Source organism: Xiphias gladius, chromosome 8 (assembly GCF_016859285.1).
Source record: "Xiphias gladius isolate SHS-SW01 ecotype Sanya breed wild chromosome 8, ASM1685928v1, whole genome shotgun sequence".
Taxonomy (NCBI): Eukaryota; Metazoa; Chordata; class Actinopteri; order Istiophoriformes; family Xiphiidae; genus Xiphias; species Xiphias gladius.
This window is the reverse complement of record NC_053407.1, coordinates 26,672,992-26,694,129: the sequence shown is the minus strand read 5'-3', so window position 1 is coordinate 26,694,129 and position 21,138 is coordinate 26,672,992. Positions and strand designations below refer to the sequence as shown.

The 21,138-nt window shown below is 41.2% G+C and overlaps 1 protein-coding gene across 1 annotated transcript in view; it reads right to left on the bottom strand.

Annotated features, from left to right (window-relative positions):
- Positions 1-101: 101 nt before the first annotated feature.
- lrriq1 (leucine-rich repeats and IQ motif containing 1) overlaps positions 102-21,138 on the bottom strand; it is a 36,551-nt gene continuing 15,514 nt past the window's right edge. Inside the window, exons 16-27 of the mRNA XM_040132306.1 lie at positions 19,219-19,641; positions 18,504-18,687; positions 17,209-17,334; positions 16,636-16,725; positions 15,547-15,680; positions 14,342-14,413; positions 14,147-14,235; positions 13,140-13,241; positions 7,352-7,457; positions 5,993-6,053; positions 5,290-5,410; positions 102-2,223 (exon numbers count right to left, since the gene is read on the bottom strand). Coding sequence (XP_039988240.1) covers positions 2,090-2,223; positions 5,290-5,410; positions 5,993-6,053; positions 7,352-7,457; positions 13,140-13,241; positions 14,147-14,235; positions 14,342-14,413; positions 15,547-15,680; positions 16,636-16,725; positions 17,209-17,334; positions 18,504-18,687; positions 19,219-19,641 — 1,642 coding nt within the window. The 3' untranslated portion in view covers positions 102-2,089. The remainder of the gene's footprint in view (positions 2,224-5,289; positions 5,411-5,992; positions 6,054-7,351; positions 7,458-13,139; positions 13,242-14,146; positions 14,236-14,341; positions 14,414-15,546; positions 15,681-16,635; positions 16,726-17,208; positions 17,335-18,503; positions 18,688-19,218; positions 19,642-21,138) is intronic.

The following is a 21,138-nucleotide window of genomic DNA, read 5'->3' as shown; positions in this document are numbered from 1 at the left end:
GTGCACATTTTATAGTTACATTATTGTTGTAATGCAATAACACTTTGAAAAATAAACACAGACTCCATGTTCACTGCGACGAATTACACAAACTCAAGCAAGTTTCATGAGTCTGCTAATTCGTTCTCAAACATAGGGGAATTAACAGAAACTTATAGCTGCCTGGAATTGTTTACAAAAAAAATGCCCCAAAAAAATTGAAAACTGTGCAGTACGCATTCAGAAACGGTCAGCGAAAATGTACAGTATACATATACATAATTTGCAGCTAAAACTTGCACATACACTGTTATGGTCCTATAATGTATTTGAGGACGGCACTTGGAGCGATTTGGATTCGAAACCTCTCCCTGCTAGACTCCATTTGACTGCATTTGCTGACTTGAGGTCAGGCTGGCAGCGCACGCTGGACCGAGAGGGACATTCTTCGTCTTATCTAAATGTGTGGCGGAGCACTCATTTCACCAGGCAATGGATTTTGGATGACTTAAGTTACATATAATTTACCCATAACACAAAGGTAAACAAATCTAATGACGGCCGGTGGACGATGGTTTAACAGTATAATTTCAGAAGCAGTAGTTGTAGAGGAGAAGTCTAAAAGCCTGGCAGATCTGAACTTGCGTCAAACAAAACAAAACTTGTGACAAGATGTGCATGTACAGCACTTCTATATCACCTGTCTGATATGTTCGATAAAAATCTTTTTCCAGTATCACAGCTGTATAATGACGGTTTGATGACAGAAAAACAGCCCCTGAAGGTCCCCCAGGAGGGCTCGGGGCTTCAGTCTCCCCCTGGAGGGGGACAGTGCTCTTGGGTTTCACAACAGCCCCAAAGTGGGCAGGACCACCACATATCTGGCATACGGCACTCTCCAAGACAAAAATCCCCATCAGCTCGTGTACAGTCAAAACACACCCTCCAGACATGTGTAAGTGAAAGATAGAAGGAAAATAAATAGAGAGACATGCATTTCCTGCCAGGGAGCCACTCTGCAGCTCTGAATATTTGTTTTGACATTCATTAAGTTATCATTTCCAGGCAGCGGACCAGCGAGAAACCTCCAAGCCTGAGGTTCACTGCCTCCGGTAGGACAGTGTTTGTGAACGGACGCTCTAGCTCTCCAAATTCAAATACACAGACAAGGCCATTATAATCCACGACTGAAAATAAAGAAAACAGGCTTCTAATTCTAACACCAATGTTTGTGCCCGGCTCATAAAGGCAATAATTTCAAGTCCACTGTTGCTGAGCCAGAGTCAAATACATCCACAGAATGGTGAAACTGCACATGAATTTCTGGGCTTCATTAAACTTTACTGTTAAGAGAGCACAGGAGAAGTGGAAAACTCACATCTCTTCCCATGGTTACAAACTATATCTACTATATTTTCTGTCCTGAGAGCATATCGACGCAGAAACCACAGTGAAGCATGGTAAGAAACATGAATCCACAGGTATTGCAGGTCCTGGTTCTTATTTCATGCCATCATCTGCACACAAAGCGTGTCATTTGCTGAGGGGTTGTGACTTTGCTCCATGTGTTTCGGTACTGGCTGCTGCTATCAGGTTCAGGCACTGACACTTGAGCAGAATTAACATAATAGAAGTGCCTGAGGATGTTTTGGCTGGTCTAGGTCCTATTGGTCTTAATTAATTTTCAGGAGAGAGAGCCAGAGTTTTCAGCTGAGTTTAAAAAGAACAGCTGCAGGGAGATTCAGCGCAGGTGATAAAATAGCATTATAAATAAAACTCAAGAAATTCTTCATCATGGAAGAAAGAATTAGCTACTTCACACTGACACTTAGTGGCTAAACTCCTAACAACAGATTTATTTGATATCTTCAGACATCATCATTTGTGCTGTTTTGCAAGTGAACATGTTAACACTATACCAAAGCTTCCATGGCTGTGAGCAGTACCAATGCACATATATTTTGAAAATACCGGACATTTTTAGGTAGATGTATCAGGGTTACAAAGATAGAAATAAAAATTTAAAAAGTACCGCAGTTGTATCTGCCTTAAGGAGTGCTGGGGCAGGGCGGGAAAAAAAGGGGGTCGTGGTTGCAGAGGAGTTTGTGTTTTACTTGTACACTTTGTCCCTCTTCTTGCCCCCTCCCCAGCCGCCACTCAACTGGACAGGGTTGTCTCGGAAGGAGATGCGCTCCCTTTTTAATGGAGCAGACGTGACTTGCTTAGGGGCTGGAAGCTCTTTTCCTGCAGACAAAATGGAAGGGGAACACATCAATATTTCACATGTAAAATGAGCAGTGTGATATCAACCCACCAGAGCCTTCAAATGGCAATCCATAATATTCTTGCTATTCTAAGGACATCTGCGGTGGTGCGCACTCGTTGCTGTAGCGTCCTTGCACTGCCCTTTAAGTAAATAATTAGTGAAATAAAATAAAATAGGTTTCTACGGTAACTTCTACTGGTCATTATAGCAGTGTCTCAATTTTTGCACACCTGAAGATTTCTGCCTAGAAGGACTGACTCACAACGAGGAGTTCTTAGAATTTATGACATGATTACTTCTACTGGGAAAAATTGACTCGGCGTCAAGCCAGAAATTCCAGGAACAAAATGCTAAAGGGCATTATCATTACCACATAAGTTTGAGTTTCTGCACTTGAAAGGGAAGAACATTCATTTAATGTTGGGTAACTAGAATCTAAAAACTAAAAACAAACAGCTGGCCTGGGAAGTTCTTGCTTCTGACTTTTCACGGAATGAGCCAATGAGGAATTAAAGAGAGTTACATTAGGAAATGTAAAAGCTTTAATGAATGAGGCAAAGGTTGACCATGTTTTGTATTATATCATTACTTCAATATGGAAACTTGTCACTATGGGACACAAGTGCACTGTGGTCTCCAAACTCAGTAGAACAGTGAAAACTTAAGCATGAGCAGAAAACTTTTGTGTTTGTGTGCTCCGTCTCCCAGGGGCACTGTGTGCTGTATCAGAGGCCCTTCCATTTCACCTGGGGATCAGCACAAAGCTTTTCCAACACACAGAACAAAGGCAGCGCTTCTCCCGGGCATGATGCATTCCACGTGTAGAGCCCAGGCCCACAGTCTCCACGGCCACCCCACACAGGGAGCCAAACAGCGGGGAGGGCTCTGAGGTAGGCGGGGGGCCCGGGACACATCGCAGGTATTGACTCGGCTCCAAATATCTGCACAGCTGGCACACTGTATAGAATATCCCTCCACTCACATGTCACACCTAATCGCAGCTCACTGGTTTGGGATTTTTACTCATGTCCGTGGTGTAAAACTGTGCTTTTCCTCTCCTCATAGTTCGTGTAATGTAGTTTAAAGATAAACCACCACAGTCTCTTGTGTTTATTTTCAGAAACTTCAGTCCAGCTTTGGTGGCTAAATTAGTTTTATAAAGACTTTTGTCCAATTATCTGTTCCAAATCAAAAACAGATCCCAAAACTTAATACACATGCTGCTAATTTTAATGCAAGTTGTCTAGTCATGCTATTAAATGTACAGAGATAAACAAATGGCCACACATTTGACCCAACCGCTGTGACCAAACAAATTGTTTTCCTTCATTTTACTCCAATTATGGTTGAACAGCGAAGCAGATATGCAACTTAAGTGGTTTCCTCTGCACACGTAATGAAAATATTTTGTGAGCCTGGAAACGTATTTTATGGCACCATCCCAGCAAGTGGTGAGTATCGCATTACAATAGGTTATAGCGTAGGTTATAGAGCATTTATGTACTCTTTACTGCCATGGCAAACTAAGTGAACCCTCTAACTTTAAATCTTCACTTTGATGTGTGTATGGCACTTGAGAGGCAAAGGATACACAACTTCATGATACATAAAGTTTGTTTTTTTAAGTCACACTCTTTTACTGACTTATGTAGTGTAGGCTTACTATAAAAAAAAAAAAAAAACACTTTCATCAAAGAAGCTACACTCCTATTTTCCTGATTTAACCCAAACAGTCCGTTTCCAGTGATATGAACTGGTCTGGCACAGAGACCCTTAGATGCCCTTTCCAAGTTTATGAAATATCTAATTGGCTTTTTGAGAAATGCTCTTGCCTTACACATACATTCGTATTTCAATTTTCGCTACAAAATGTTGATAAGTGGTGTTTTCATCAGTGCAGACAAAGCGGCTTTCTTCCTCCCGGCCGTACTCCTGAGGAAAACAACAGTCTGCCTGCTTAGCACGACAACATTCACTCCTGCTGCACCTCGTGGATATCATTTTGAAATCATCATCAGAATCCAATTTGGCTTCGTTAACAGGGACAGGGCTCTCCTTCACTTGGATTCCTGGGCTTGTTTAATGTGATCATCTGCCGTCAGCCTGTCAGTAGCATCTTTGTCACTCAAACTCCTGAGCCCCACTTCTCCTGACAGAAGGGCCAGTCATTCTTCACTGAAAGGACTGATTTTTTTTTTTTCCTCTTTCTGCCCGTTTCCTGTCAGAAGAGAAATTCACGGCAGTCTGTCCCCGGCCCGACCTTGCGGCACCCCTCCCCTCCCACAGCAACAGACGAGTGGACTCAGTCTGGGCTGAATAAGCAGCCGCCTTCATCCCTGACTCTATGCACTCAGGTCTGTGTGACCCGAGAGCCGCTGGTGCGAGTTCGCAAACACTTGAACATCTGTACACACATGTACTAAATGTACATGTACTGTATATATACACGCATGTGCACACAAGCTTCTGTTATGTTATGGCAGTCTGATTCCTTAGGTTTGAGCATGAAACTGCTCAGAAAGTTTGACTTTGGCCCATCTCCCCCTCCCTGTGTAGTAATAACTGCAGAAATAGTGACAGTTTGCTTAATCAGACAATATGGCTGATTACAAATATAAACACAAATATATGGTAACAGAGCTAAATGCATAGGTAACTTACCTTTTGTATAAAGTAGGTACAGTGTTTTTGCTGTTATTTATATTTACTGTTGACTTTATGAATTAAATTGGAGTATTTTTATGTTACTCTGTGCAACATTTTTATTTGTCCATCTATCCTAATCCTCAATTCCTAATTTCCAGACCGATCAGTAACAAAAAAACCCCTTTAAATAACATATAAATGTCTTTGTTAACCCTTCTCTGGATTAACAGTTTTTGTAAGAAAAGGTTAAAAGAGACTAAGTGACACAAATAATTTCCTTTAAGGGAATAATTGTCCTAAATTTCAGAACATTTTAAGAATATACTCATATGTGTTTTTCGGATTCTGTTCAAAGTTTAGTTTAAAATTCCCAGTAACACAGTGTTCACAAGACTCACTTGCAAGACCCAAAGAGTTTCTGCGAGGATAATTTCTCTCTTTGCTGGGTTGGGCAGCTAAACTGCTGTTGGCCCACAATCCACTGGCGTGATGTAGACATTCTGTGTACCCTGGATCAGCCTGTACACACAACAAGCAAAAACACACAAACACACACACATAAATGAGGCCCAACACGACACGTCTCACGCAAGCAGCCCAGCATTTTGAAAAACATTCAACAAGCAGCGGTTCTGCAGTCTGAACATATCTAAGAAACAGGAGGAAGGGGGCGGCTCCCCTTGCCAGTGATCATAATTCAAACTGCTGTATAACAGCACAGGGAGACCTGCGGTTTCTGACTTCAAAGACCACATGAGCATCAGTATCGTTCTCAGGTTCAGACAAACTACTCCAAAGTGACACTAGGATTTCTACGAGTGAAATGAAGAAATTGCAGCCAGTTGATCCAATTGAAAGTGTCACTGTGGAGCTAAACCTTAGACTCACCTCCCCCCCTTTCCTCCTTTAAATCGAAGCGGATGAGACAGGCTCCAGGAGAGGGAACCTACAATGCGGGACATAACTCTTACTGGCAAAAGTAAATACTGCATACCTTCACATACATGCAACTGCCCCCCAGAAAAGATTCAAATCAAGATTCGCTGTCATTCTACCGAAGTGGATGAACTGCAGGGGAAAACGGGAGGGGACTGTACTCACCACTAGCTGCACTCTGCCTCCGTTCAGAATGTCCGAGTTGATCTCCGGTAAGAAATGCTCGCTGAGAATAAGTCGAAAAATGTTTAGGCTGTTAGCGCTCAGTGATTTTCAAATCAGTTCAGTGGTTCCCCATCTTCAAGTCTACGCCATTACATCTGACATATCATAAAACAAACAGAGATGCCACGGACGATAATGTTAATGTCTATTTGTTAGGTAGGGACGGGGGTAGCACAGGCCTACATGCTCACTGCCTCACAGACACTCTGTTGGTATGTGTTTCAATACACTCGTTATACTGAAGTGTCATTCCTATCTCTTTTGTCATTTGGCTGATTTGCCCCTCAGTATTAAAAGAAAAACAAAAAAAAACAGATCAAATAATGATATTTTACTACAGTACAATTTATATCAGCTAATTTAGCTGAAAGAAATAAGTACGGGAAATTATAAAAAATATATACATTTTATGAAAATAAAAATAATAAAACCCACCCAACACTGTTAAAAAGTCCAAAAAAAAAAAAAAAAAAATTAAAGTCTCCCGAGACTCAAACATTTGTTTTGTTTTGGATGTTTTACTTACATCCTTCTGCACAGTGAAGGTCAAAGACTTGCATGTAAGAGCATGGTTTTGTGACATCAGAACCAGTCTGGAAGCCAATCAAGGTCTAATATGCAACTTCCGCAAGTGTGATGTGGAAACCTGAAGCCTCGATACACATACGCTAAGAATGAATGTGTGTCAAGATCCGTCCCTACTTCTTAATGACGTAGGAGATATCTCGGGTTTAGTACTTAAACTTAAAAAATGAAAAATATATGCATATTGAAAAGTTTTAGTTTAAGGAGGATATGTAATTTTAAGAATTTTTAAAGAGGTACCTGAACTTTGCAGTGGGAAAAATCCCACACAATTATTATTCCAACCAAATATTTTATGTCTTAAAACATGTCTGGAGGGGATCTTTAAGAAATGATGCCAACAGTGAGAGCAGCTTATTAAAAGATCAATTACAAAAAAAACATATAACCTCTAGCAGCATCTAGCCCTGGAAATAGTTTGGATTTTTTTTGAGATATCCATCTCTGAGATTTCTCTGAGGCACTTTGCTGTTGAATCAAAACTTTTGATTCAACAGCAAAGTGCCTTTCCAGAAACAATGTCCCGGTTACGTTGGCTCATCCATTGACTTCGCTGCGAAATCTCAGACAGATATTTCAAAACTGGTCAGATAAAACGAAAACTACGAGTAAGAGTAAAGTAGGTAATTTAGTCATTTGGTGACGTGACCCTTTAAAGCAATTCTATCTACACAACGCACCACCTCGCCGTGTGACCTACATTAGGTGTCTCACCTCTCTGGGTCCCTGTCAGACTGGGTGTGCAACCACTGCTGAGCTTGTTCCCGCTTCACTTGCTCCGTCTCCTCTGCCTGGTGAAGGCCCAGCTCAGCCTCACACACTGCATTCAACAGAAAACATTAAGTAAACGTCACAGGCGCGACTCCAACTCTCCAATTCTTCTTGTCAATAAAAGTGACATTCTTATTGACAATGGCAGCAAAGAATGAGTGTGCTGCCTAATCAGTGAAAGCTGGGGTGAAGGTGGCATGTTTCTAAATGACGCATTATCAATACTCCAGCGAAGGAGTTGTGTTAACAAATGATCACCAAAGTACGAGCTCAACAAATAAACAGCTCGCAGGCCTGACCTGAAGCAACGCTTGACATGTTTCACTGTAATTACAGCCGGCCAGGGTTCCCAGCGCTGGGAGACAACAGTGGTCAAAGCTCCCAGCATTTATGTTTTGACTTAAGGTATAATAGTGTATGATAGATTTAAAGTTGATGAAAGATGCCACAGGAGAGGTTCTGCATTTTTTCGAAAAATTGTTGGGGCTTGTGGTTCTTTGTACAACTCAATCCAAGCGATGATCCAACAGTTTGTTAAAGAGAGAAATCTGAAAGGCGGCTGATTTACGAGTTGTGCTGAAATCCCATAATAAGGTCATAATTCAAAGTAAACATTTATGTTGCGCTGACAGTAATGCTGTAATGCACCCGTAGATGGGTGTAAACTGATAATGAATTTTGACAGCCCAATGCTGGAACTAATGATGCATTTATTTAAGCCATTTACATGCTTTTGCTGAGCTGTAAAAAGCAGAGAAAAGCTTTACAGTTTTCATGGGTTAATTGAGAAGCCCCACTAAAAATGTCAAGTGATAGATGCTTCCCCCGGGGCAGCAAAGGCCAGGAAATGGCTACTTGCACTTCCCAAAGCTGAAAATACACAGAGAGACGGGGCACAGGCCATCCAGAAAAGCCCTCAGAGAAATATTTTTTCAAACAGCAACTTGCTCATATACTGTAATTATTATGGAACTAGATCACCCAAACAATGGTTCTGGACTGCTTCTTCACGGTTTTTATATATGTCAATCATATCCTCGGATCCTATATGGATAGTTTAAAAGTTGCTAAGAAGACTGACGATAAATTTGAAACCCCTGGCGTTGTGCAAGAAACACATGGTCAGTCTGTACATAGAGCTACAAGACAGGAAACACGAAAAATGAAAACATTTTTGCATTTATGCTGCACTCTAGTAGCATGAAAAGACTCTCCTCTCCCTCTTCCCCTCTGAACCCTGCACTAAAGCCCCCTCCTGACCCCCTCCAACCTCCCGAATCCCCCTCCAGTACTCCTCCAGGACATCAGGAAGGGGCCTGTAGGAGTCACGCCTGTTAAGAGGGGCTCTTAAGCACATTAAGCGATCTCGTCTCTACTGAGGTGGGAAGAACTCTGACTTAATATCAGAGGGTTGGAGGGGAGGAAGGTGGAGGCTTTGGCCCACAGCAAACCAGCGTTGAAGGAGAGACACGGTGCTGGGACCTTGGAGCCTCCTTCCCTCCAACATCGCCGCAGAAACAAACAACAAAGGGTCAGGCAAAGGATCGGGACCAATGCTGACCCTAAAAAAAAATAAAATGGTGCCCTGAGTGAGTTGATGACCTTGTGTTGTTGTGAGTGAGCATCCTGAACAATTACAATCATCTGTCCTCAGAAAAGTTATTTCAGAGATGTGAGAACAGGACGGGGCAAAACACGCAGCATTCAGACAATCAGACTGTAAACAATCAACAATCAGGTTGAAAAAAAAACAAAAGTTTAGCCAGATTATCGAAACCACTTTATTTGTACATAAAAGACAATGTGAGCACACTTGTAAAGTTGGTAATAATTCTGCATTGCACAGTAAAACTGTGTACGTACACAACTACAGCAGGAATGGTAAATCAGCAAGTACTGTAAGTTCAACCACAAAGTCAGTCTGTAAGACATGTTTACAAAAAGCAAAAAGCCTGCCCTCATAGACAGAATTTAGATGGAATAAATCTTGCGATGGGAATAACGGCGCAAACAATCTCACACAACCGCACACAATCTCTCCTCCAAAGCATTCATAGCGTTGCCCTCCGTTGTACGCACAAAAAGTGTCAGAAGTGGTTGTGTGAAGAACGAAAAAGGAAGCTTGAGGAAGAAGTTCAAGGCCTGCCTACTTTCTCACCTCGGCACACCTAGCTAATCCCTGGGTAAAGTATTTGGGATTGTCAGATTGTCTGTTTTGGAGAGTTATAAAATTGCTGGACAAAGCCCCCACCCCCCCACCTAATTTTCTGTCTCAAAGGGGGTTTCATATGCTTTTAGGTGACTATTCTACAAACTGCAAACTATTCTAAAAACGGTCCAATAAGAGCTTAATTTGATCAATACAGAGGCTTTTACCATTAACTTTTTCTTTCTCTCCCAAATAGTTTGGCTAAGCTTTGCTTTGTTTTAACAACCAAAATAAAAGACAAAATAGGTTGTGATAGAATGAAATTATCCTTTAATCATCAGATCTAGACCTTTTAAAAAACTTTTACCAACTATGTAAAATCACCTCTAATACAGCAGTAAAAAAAAAAAGTTCAAATGCTGTGTCATGTTAATGGTCAACATTCAGAGAGTTGAGAGGCTTGCTATTTGTTAATGAAGACTTGTACTTGTCCTAAAGGATGTCAAACTTGACTTTAGATTTACTCTCACAGACTTGAAACGTGCCCCTTTAGACTTGAAAACATCTACGTTAAGGCTGACCCTTACCTTGTTTAGTATTTTGTTTATAAGCCATTTTGTTGGAAAATATAGCACAACATCAAAAAAGCGTTTAAAGAATCCCGTTTTCATGGCATTTGCAAAGTGGAAGACGAATCAGAACAAGTCTGAAATTTGACTAACTTAGTGGTTTTAGTTCAACGTCTGTCTCTGTGAGTGACTTACACCGCTGCCTCCCTGTTCATTGGCTCTACATGTTTCTTCCTTAAGTGTGCCAGTGCATCTCAACATATACTATGAAGAGAGAGATTGCACTGCCTGAGATAAGGGGGTGAAATTGAATGCATATGAATGGTGGTAAATAGTCTGACATTAAGTTATTTTGGATGATGGATGATAAACAAGATGATTGTGTTTCAGTTGGACTTTGTAGAGGACTTGAACTGTGAAATTGAGTTAAGTGCTCGGGAGGTAGAGGTTCCAGGCTGAAATAAAAATATATACCCTCGTGTCCCTCTGACATGAGGACGGATGTTTGGCGGAGCTGGATCTCAGTTTGGATGGAAAAGGAAGGTTGGAAGAGAGTGTGTGTGTGTGTGTGTGTGTGTGTGTGTGTGTGTGTCTAGGGGGCTAAGTGGAAGGCATTGGTGGAAAGTAAGAGGAAAAACAAGGAGAAATGCTTAGAGGCATGCAACATCTTCAGCATCTACAGTGCCCAGGCACTTGACAATACAAAACATTTAAAAAAAAAAAAAAGGAATGTGCATTTCTATATTTTTTGACTTAAAAAGAAAATGTCTTGCGGCTCTGCTCCATTCTCTCCCTCTCTGTCTCCCTCTCTGGGTATGTAAGCCGATACCCATTTCAAGTGGGTTACTCATGTCCAGCACATCCACACAAAGAGCCCGGATAAAATAAACACGCCGCGTCGGATATCTTGGAAAGAATCTGTCATGGGTTTGGGGCTAATCACCTCCAGAAGGGGCTTGACTCAAAGCCTGAAATGTTAGCCCCTGTCGGGGAGTTCTGGCTGGGCCGGGCTGGGCTGGCTAGGCCCCGGGCACTGGGGATGGATCCGGAGGAGGGGGTGCCTTCCACAGGTCAGGACCAGGGGAGCAAAAGGGGAAGCTGGCCTGGGCCCATTTACACAGAACCTGGATAACAGCACCATGAGCCTGTACCCAACACACTACCTCTGCTGCCAACGTGACCACTGCCTCTTGGTCTCCCTGTAAAAAGGCAGCAGGAGTTGTCTCCTCCAGATCCAAGCTGGTTAGAGTTACACATTTTACAGGATCGGATCAGAAAACCAACTGAGGGGAAGGGGTATTAAGCAGAGGGATGGGTGATGTCCCAACCACTGACCCCCATTACCTTATCAGCTGATGTAGCTGCTTCACTTCATTCCTTGACAACACCAGCCCTGTTTGATGAATTATCAAGACAAGGGTGGAGGGGAGAGATAAGGATACTGGAAAGAAACAGAACTGGAAATATTATTGTAACGCAATAGGTTATTTTGATGGAACCCATCTTTAACTGCCAGTTGGCTGAGAGCTTATCCACGGCTATGGCTATACTGTTCTCAGACATGCTTCCAGTGTCAGGAATCACCATGCTGGAAAAAAAAAAAATCGACATAATACACCTGCAGTTCAAAATAAACACTCGTTAAAATAATGATGCCGTCAAACTCAAATTATCAGCTGAGAAATCTGTTGTCTGTTGAAAGTGCCGTGTAACTTAGGCAGCTTACTGGGGACAAGGGGACTTCTTCACAACTATTTCACAAACGAATTACCGAAGCAATCCACCCAAAAGAGATAAAGTTAAATGTACGATTTGTTCTATTTCTTTTTAAACTGTAACATGGGATGACAAGCAAAACTGTAACATACTGTATTTCCCTACAGCTAATTAAGTAGTATTTCATGCTTATGGCAGCATGGGACTTGGACAAGAGAGAGACCAGTCACTTCACTGTCTGTTGGCAAACACTGTTGTTACACCATCCCTCTGACTGCTGGATGACCGCAAGTGTTGTGCACTCTGGATGTGAGGCTTTGACCCTGGTGGATGGGGGTGGGGTGCAGAGAAAAGATGGAGGCCCTCATGATAAAAGCCAACTTCCCCCATCTTTCCCCCCCTTTTTAGTCTGGCTGTGGATGTCACAATTCCAAATCATCTCTAAACCTCAGGGCAGGGCAGAGCGCCACAGAAGAAAAAGATGGAGAGAGAAATTTTCCTCTTCTCAGATTATCAGACAATCAAAGTCAACCTGTAGAAGACTGTATATCCATCACAACAGGAAGTATGTCTCAAGACAAAACAGATATCATCTGTGATAAATTAAAACCTGTTTTGCCCTGTGAAACCACAGGGTACACAGTACAGAAAAAAAGCTACATGGCTGGGTTTTTTGAAAACTGGCAAAGTGGTTTACACTTAGCTGCTGGTTGCACCCAATTTTATAGGGAAATTATGGTTTTAGCCATAATTCCTAGCAACAATAATAATAATAATAATAATAATAATAATAATATAGTACTTCCCGAACCTGGTTGTTATATGTTTTTGCCCTGTCAAACTTCACTGTGACAATACCAGGTCTCAACTACTTTGGTGAATACAATATTATCATATCCAATGGAGACAAGACCCAAGTTGAAATGAACTGGAATTAACCTTTAAATCAAACTTTAGTCCACATTTTTAGTCTCAAGTCTACAGCTCTGGGACCCGTTTCAAAAAAGAGATTTATTGAGCACTACTTACACACACATTGCAAATGCTGTCACATTTCACAAATGATTGTCACTCGCAAGTTGCACATACATTTCTAAGTCCTACAGGGCTCTCACAAGCTCATGCATGGGTAACTAGTACAGTGTGTGTTTTGATTAGTTCAACATGTCAAAATTAGTAGTAGAGGAAATTAGCTGTTGCAAATTGCAGCTTGCATGTTGCAAATTTGGTGAAATGGACCCCCAATCTGTACAGATCTATACAAGTTCCCAAATGTGTAGCATCTCCCAAGTCCTACCTTTCATATAATTTCTGCTGTGTGGTGCAGGCCTGTTTCGTGCCTCCACTGGATCCCGCTGGTAATTGCAGTTTCTGAACAAGGCAGGGCGGACAGGGGGATCTAGGATAATAAGAGAAAGAGGGTCAAAGAAGGACAAGGCAAGCCTAAATCCAGAAGCAGAAAACGAGGACCTAACATTCGGAAAATATTAAAACAGCGCTCTGGTTCCACTGAGGCAGATGCCAATGGGAGTTACAGCCGACATAGACCTGTGGAGCAAGATGACAGGAGCTATGGGAATCATTCATTTGTAATTCTGATCAAAGAGCAGCCTCCCTCTACATGACCGTGGCATGATAGCCATGGCAGGACTACTGTTTCTTGGAGCAGAGCAGAGGTGAGGTCACCTTTCACTGCAGCCGCACTCAACCACTACAATTAAACAGAATGAAAGTCATCACGGGATGAATTGTCAAGAGATTTCTTGGCAATCATTGTTGCCTTTGCAAGCTCTCAAATAAGGCCCAATAAGAGGCGACAGGCCCTGGCTTCTGCTGTCTGTTATAGCTCGTTAACATACATGGGGTGGAAAGCTTTCGCCGCTGTTGAAGCATGGTTGAAGGAAGGAAAGAACAAAGATGATAATGGTAAGTGGCAAAAATTGGTGTGGATTTTTTCCCTTTTAGAAAACGGATTTATGTCTTAACAGCAGTTCCTTCCATATTGTGAGAAATATTCGGTGTTAAAAGATTAGGAATGAGGAGACAGACAGAAACTTTAGTTCAGGTGGAGAAGGATTACTGAACAAATTACGCTTTGTATTTGAGGTGATTTAGGAAGAAAACCGTGAGAGTTTATGATCCGCCGACATAATCTTCATATTTCTTCATATGTCATATAGCATTTGGCTAACAATAATCTATCAAAACCCTGAAATTTTTAAACACACACAAGCACACATAACAGAAAAAAAGCACATACACCTCATAAAAATCCCCAAATTACCTTTTTATCAACACACTCACCACCATGTTTCTTCTTCTGTTGCTTATTCAACTTCATCCTTTGAGCTCTCTTGAGCATCAGGAGAGCTGTGTGGCTGTGTTTAAAGCCCCTGGAGAGAAGAAGGACAGAAAATCCCATTCATTGAAATAACATTGTACACATAAACACAGCGATGGGGTAAAAAAAGAAAGAAAAAAAATCAAAATCTGATTTACCATTCTTCCAGAATCTTTTTTGATCTTGCAGAGAGACCACTGAGCACCGAGGTTGAAGCAGGAGATTTGCTTCTAAAATCATAAAGACATTTTTGTCTTTAAACAGATAACATGAGATGCAGAAATGTACAAATTTGTATTTTTTAATATCACCACGCATATTTATAAACCATCATATTTATATAGCACTAACAAAAGATGGCAGAAATAGTATCAGCATGTTATTGACAAATCAACTTATCATCAAAAGAGATCAGCAGAGAATGCTTTTTATCGAAACCTAACAGCAGCCTGCTACTGTCAGCTACTGCACGCTCTTGCTGAGGTCCACTGGTACAGTGGGGTTTGAGTGTTGCTTAACGGCTACATTAACTGAGTTTGAAATGTGGACTATGTTGATCCAACCATGGCTAACGTATGTTAAATATGTATATAATTTAGACATGAGTCGTCATGATTTTTTTTTTTCCGACAATTAACTTTTCTATAATTTCAAGACAATTATTTCATAGTTGATTCTATAGTGTATTTGGATTTTGCATAATGTACCTACATTAGAAACTTGATAATGGTTGTTTATGGAGAGAAATGTGTTTTATTTTTTCCTTTTACTCCCCCCGTTTTTGTGTATTGCTTGTTTAAAATTAACTGTTTAAGATTATGTTATTCATGTTGTTTGATTGTTTTTATTGCACTTTAATACGTAATTGTAGGTCACCTGCGCTTTGGTACTGGAGTAAATACTATTTGGTGTCCTTTCCACAAGCGTACTGAGGAATGAGAATTAAAAATATTGAATGTAATGTCATTCTTAGTCATCTGCTTTGGGTTCAAAAGATATGAATGTTACAATGTCAGTGTAATATGAATGTCAGAATAATCCAGGAACAGAATACAAGAAGTGAGAACATGAGGAATCCAGCTAGGCTAACACCTAGCATAACATACAGTATTATTCCTCTCACTTTGGGTCTCTACTGTGTGCAGACTCAGACTCACACAGCCTTATTATGATACGAATAAAAACATTCTAATAAACACTGTTCTCCATAACTGCCACTGCTTGAATATTTTTTCTTTCTCTGCATGAAATGTAGTCAAACATTTGTGTAAACAGTGTGAAATAGAAATTAAACGGATTATGAATAACACTTTATTTCCTACAAGTAAATGACTGCCAGTAATCAGGCTGTGAGTTGTCTTACCTGTCGGAGCTCTCTGGGGAAATTCTCTGGCCACTGGAGTCCACCTGTTCCCCAACCACCCAGGCCTGCTTTGCCCTCCATAAAGGTGGTGGTGGGAGTGCGTACTGGGAGGGTTCAGGAAACGGCCAAGTAGGCTGTAATACATACATGGATAGGTGTAAGTGACAAAAGCTGACACTGAGCCTCTGTATATACAAAAGTATATACAGAGGCCAAGCTTTAGATTAGCTTCAAAAAGTATAATTTGCAAAGTTTTTTTGTTTACTGGAGTGGTTCTTTACATTTAGATTTTAAATTTTAATTTAGGAAACTTAACATCTGCCTGAAAACTGAATCTTCATTTGAGGTGTGTTCAGAAAGCTTGGACGCTGGAGCTCTAAATGGAAAAATAGAGTTAAGGCCCTGCCTAGACAACATAGAGTCCTCAGGATACCTTAGGGAAAATGAAATATAATGTATAAAATAATGTCCAGTCTCATTTAACTCAAGTACATATTTTCATTTGACTTATCTGGCTGACACTTTTATTCAAAGCAAGTTTTCACACTCAAGGAATGCTCATTCGTAAGTCAAACTAACAGCTTAATTACTCTCCAGATCCCATTTTCTCTTTGTCCAAGCGCTAAATTGTACATCCCCACCTTTGATGTGTACCTCTGTGTCAACATATTGAAGCCAGCCACGACAGCAGCTGCACCACATCAGCTGGCCTGAACCGGCTACCATGATGTACAGCACTGAGCATGCTCCAAAGAAAAGATCCAACAAGAGGTAAATGAAGGGGAAAAAAAGGGGACGACAGTCCACCAGTGTGAAAAATGACATCTGCTGGTGCTGAGCAACCTCCAGCCCTCCAGGAAATAATTTTGTTTTTCAAGAGAATAAATTTAAAGATCAATCAGGGAGAGTGAGACAAATCCCGGAGGGGGCAATAAGCAAGATGAGGAAGGGGCAGGGCAAGAAAATAAGTATTCCATTGACATCAAACAGGGGCTGGTAAATCCCAGAATTCACTGGCTACTTTCACTATAATACCAGCCCACCAGGTTTTAAGGAATATTAGAGAATGTCCCAGGACAGTTTTTTCACCTCCAGAGATGGAGACTGCTCTGACACAGGGTGATGTCTGGAAGGTGAGTCTTCCGTAAGCAGCAATGTCCAGTGCTTCTCTAGTGCTGCCTTTGTGAAAATAAAAAGATTTGTTTAAACACACACACACACACGCACACACACACACACACAAACACACACACACACACATTTCTGAACAGCAACTGGGGAACAACAGAGAAAAGTGTCTTCAGAATCAAACATTTAATACTGTGTTTAATATATATAATATTATGTACGGTATATAAAATATAATAGAGAAGGGATTTCTTCAGTGTCAAGAACAGGTTAGAATGACAGCTCATAAAGATTTGTGGATGTTTGTTTTGTGTGTGACGTCTGATGTGTATGGATGTACATTCAGGTTGTAATCTGTGCATTATTCAGTGTCGTTGTATGTTTCTCTGTTTTTGTGTATGTGTAAAAATGTGCATGTCTGCAGGTTTATGTGTTTGTATCAGCATCTGTGCAGGTTTGTCTGACTGATGGGGGGCACGGGGTGGGGAATTACTGAACCATGAAAGTGAATAACACACGAACTTGTGTGCATACCTCATCAAAGACAAATTCATCCACGTCTACCTCCTCAAAGATTTCGTCCTCGCCGCTGTCGGGGCATGTGACAGCAGCGAGAGCAGATGCGAGCCTCCTCCTCAGAGTGAAGCCCTTCCAGAACGCCTGGAGGTACCCAAAGAAAGAAAGAGAAGAAACCTCTCCATGAATCACGGGCAAACGTAAATATTGTGTGTTATCCCATTAGGGAGATAAAACATGTTAACCCCTGTTTTAATTGCTGAGTGTTCTGCTGTCTGAACTCTGTGTGACTCCGGGCTGTTCTGAGACAAATGGCGCTCCAGTGTGCCTCTAAATCCTCCAATTCCCAATGGGCCGGGGGGGCACACTTTAACTTCAAGTTGAGCTGAGCAGGAATCCTAGAACTCTTACTACCACACCTCTTTGGAATCTGATTAATCACTCTGTACAACCCCAACATGAATACAAATGACTCTACTACACAACCACCCCCACCATCTACCTTAGAGAGCCCTAAAGGATTCATCAAACACTTTTTGGGTTGAGAAGGGATTTTGGGGGAAGTGTTGAGTAGCATGTTTTTTAGAACAGCAACTTGCACCTATACAGAGGATAAGCCGAATGAGCCTCCGTAGCACGTATGAGGCCTGAAGATGGATGTTAAAGGGGGGAAATTAGACATTTTCAGATATCCTCTGTGTGAAAGTGACTTTAGCCTTCTTTCAAAATACTGGAAAATTGTAGCTGTAGCTGGTGGGGTTTTAATTGACACACTTACAGGGTAACAGTCTATCAACCATTCTGAATAGCGGTTAGGTTTGCAAATGTTGACTTTTTTTAACTAGCAGGCACTGTGAGCAGTAGTTTTATGCAGATGTCCTTTGTTTTTTGATGCATATGTACATGATGGACATACTGACCTGCTGGATGAATGGAATCAACTCAATTACTACATCTTTGTTACTAGTAAATATAATTCAGATACCGCAATAATGTAGTTACACTTGGTTGGAACTTTGTGTCCAGTCCTGCACCAGCTTATGGTGTGGCAAAAGTTGCTCAATAGGAAAAATGCTGAGTTTGTACCTTTGAAGCAAATTACTCAGTATAACTGTGTTTTTTCTAAATAGTCTGGACTGGCAGAGAACGTTGCAGAAACTGGCAAATTGGCCCCTCAAAAAACTCAGGCAACTGACACGGCTTCCTAATTTCTGCCCCATAATTTATAATTTTACCCAACTCACTGGATTTAACCTTCTATAAGTGAAACTACATATTAATCCTAATATTTGACAGAATTCCTACAGTTTTACCTGGATGATAGTTGCTGCATAATCTTGGCCAACAACACTCCTGTTAATATAGGGAGGTCCTGACTCTGGCTTTGCTCCCTCTACTCCTCTTCCCCCTCCCCTCTCAGCTGTGGGGGGGCTGCTGATGTTCCCACATTTCAATCTGTACTTCCTCCACCGTTGTTGAATCATGACTGCTGCTGTGCTGCTCCAAAAAGGACACACACCCAGACAAATACACACACACACACACACAAAGTGAGGGATATACATGATGTCATAGCACCTTCGTCTTTCAAAATATGAATTTATTCCTGAGCAGACATCTGGAGAGCAGGACTCCGGAGAGTTTAAGCCTGTCCAGAGCCACCCGTCTTATCAAAGATCTATTGTCCTCCCAAAGATAGCGCAGTGTTAATGATGAAGCTGCGTGTTAAAATGAATAAGATGTTCAACATCTTCTGCTGTAAATCAAATAAAGGAGGCTCCAATGATGACAAATGCCCTGCAGCAGAAACTAATAAAATGCTGAGCTGCTATAAAGAGAATTATGTAAAAAAAGATTGTGTTTGCTTTCAGTCGGCAGTGTCCAGTTGTTTACCGTGGAAGAATTTGGAGGATTTCCTTACAAACACTACATCAGTTGATCTCGTTAATTTGTTTTCAACAGCATAGTGTTGGATGGAATGGACGTACATAAGTGGACACTACTGACTCTGAAAATTTGGTGAATTACTTTTTGGGGTCCCGGTCTTGATGGTTGGACAGTGGTGCCATTTCAAAATGGGATCTGGCAGTTAATTTTCCCTTTGTTCCCAAGGAGTGAGGGCTTGATTTTAGAGCTGTTGTAACAGTGTGTAATGTGTCCCGCCAACTCTCCGTGGATGACTTCTCCTCTAAAGTCCAGTAGCTGCAGTTGACATTGTTCCTGCTCGGAAAGCTCGGTGGAACTTCTTCAGTGGACTCCATTTCCAAGTGCTCAGCAGGCTTTTGAGCATTGGTACTGCCCATGTCCAGTGTTTTCTCAGCCGTTGTTTGGGCTGCAGACACAGTCGTGCTGCCATATTCGTGGGCATATCTCTGGTCCACAGCCAGTTTCAGGGTCTCAGTGAAGTGTCTGCAGGAGCTTTTTACAGCATCCAGGTGAGATGAGGCATTACTGTGAACATACACACACGAAAACACAATGTTTAAGGCATGGGTGCTCACTGTATTTAGGATATCTGCAGCCACTGTAGCAGAAATATTGGCCCCAATGACCCACTTACAGAAAATTACAAAATATAACCTATTTTAGCTCCAGTCCCCATGACTCATACTCATGCCTACTCATTGGAATTACCGTGCAGTGGCTTGTGTGGACTGGACATAAGTCTGAGATGCCTGACTATACAGTCAACAAACATGTTAATGATGAATAAATGCCAACCAAAAATAAAAAACGAAAAAATAATAACTTCATGCCAATTGCAATGCAATTCCAAGTGTAACCACAAATATACACTGAAAGCAGAAGTCAATTCAAAAGCTTTCATGTCAGATAAAGATCTGACATGAAAGCTTTTGAATGGGCTTGATTGTTTTGTTTTGGTTTTGAACAGATGTATGTAGTAAGGCATATGTTTTGTTTCCAAAATAGATTTCCACTTTTTAAAGAAAATCATAGCTATTATCAAGAAACCACACCTGAGACTATATCAGTGTGCTCACTAGACTCTAACATTTTTTTTTTTTTTAAATAAATTTAAAAAAAGCTGTTTGGTGTTATGAAATTAAATAATTCAAACAAAAAGAATGGAAGCATTTGCAACTCTCTCTCTCTTATTAAAGGCCTGTAATTCATATGAGGGTCAGAGTTATTTAGTTTGGGACATACTGTTATGAATAGTATTAGAGTATTAGAGGCACTTAATTCAGTGTGTTAATTTCTTGAGAAATTCAATCCATTCTCCGGCAACACAGAAAAATTTAATCATATATTAATGGAATATCAGATCTTATTCCTGACTGGTTCATCTGAGGTGAGGTGAGTGCACTGAGTATGTGTGTGTGTGTGAGCTGCCTCTCTGCTCTGTGTGTGCCCTAATACCATATAATGTCTCTTTCATTGAGGGGATAAACTGACTACAAAGCCACCTCAATGGAAACTTAATGATTCTATTAGCAATGCTTGGCTCTGCTCCCCCGTCCCCTCCCTGTCCTCAACCCCGAGGGGCCAGAGACGGTCCAGTACCCAGCCAGTGTGGAAGGCTAGTAGCCTTAGGTAGTACAGCTTCTTCACTACAAAGACCTAGCTCTTTGTTCTCGGTGGGACAAGAAAGAGCGGAGTCGGGAGGTCCAAAAGGATTGTGACACAAATGACCCCTCCTCCATGTACCTGCTGGTTCACGCCAGGGTCACCATGAACATGTAAAACACTGGAATAAGAGGGTAAGGGAAACATTTTATAATGTTGAAAAACAGTATGTATGTAACATGTTCATGTCACGTATATATTACTAGCCTTTGTCCGTCTGTAACCTTGTGTGTAGATAGCAAAATCTGCGATGGTTACTAGTCATTTCAATTACATTTCAGGACTTTTAGGGACTAAGACCAGAACGAAATATTTCAGCAACCGATGACTCTTTCAATGTAAATATGGGCATATGAGTAT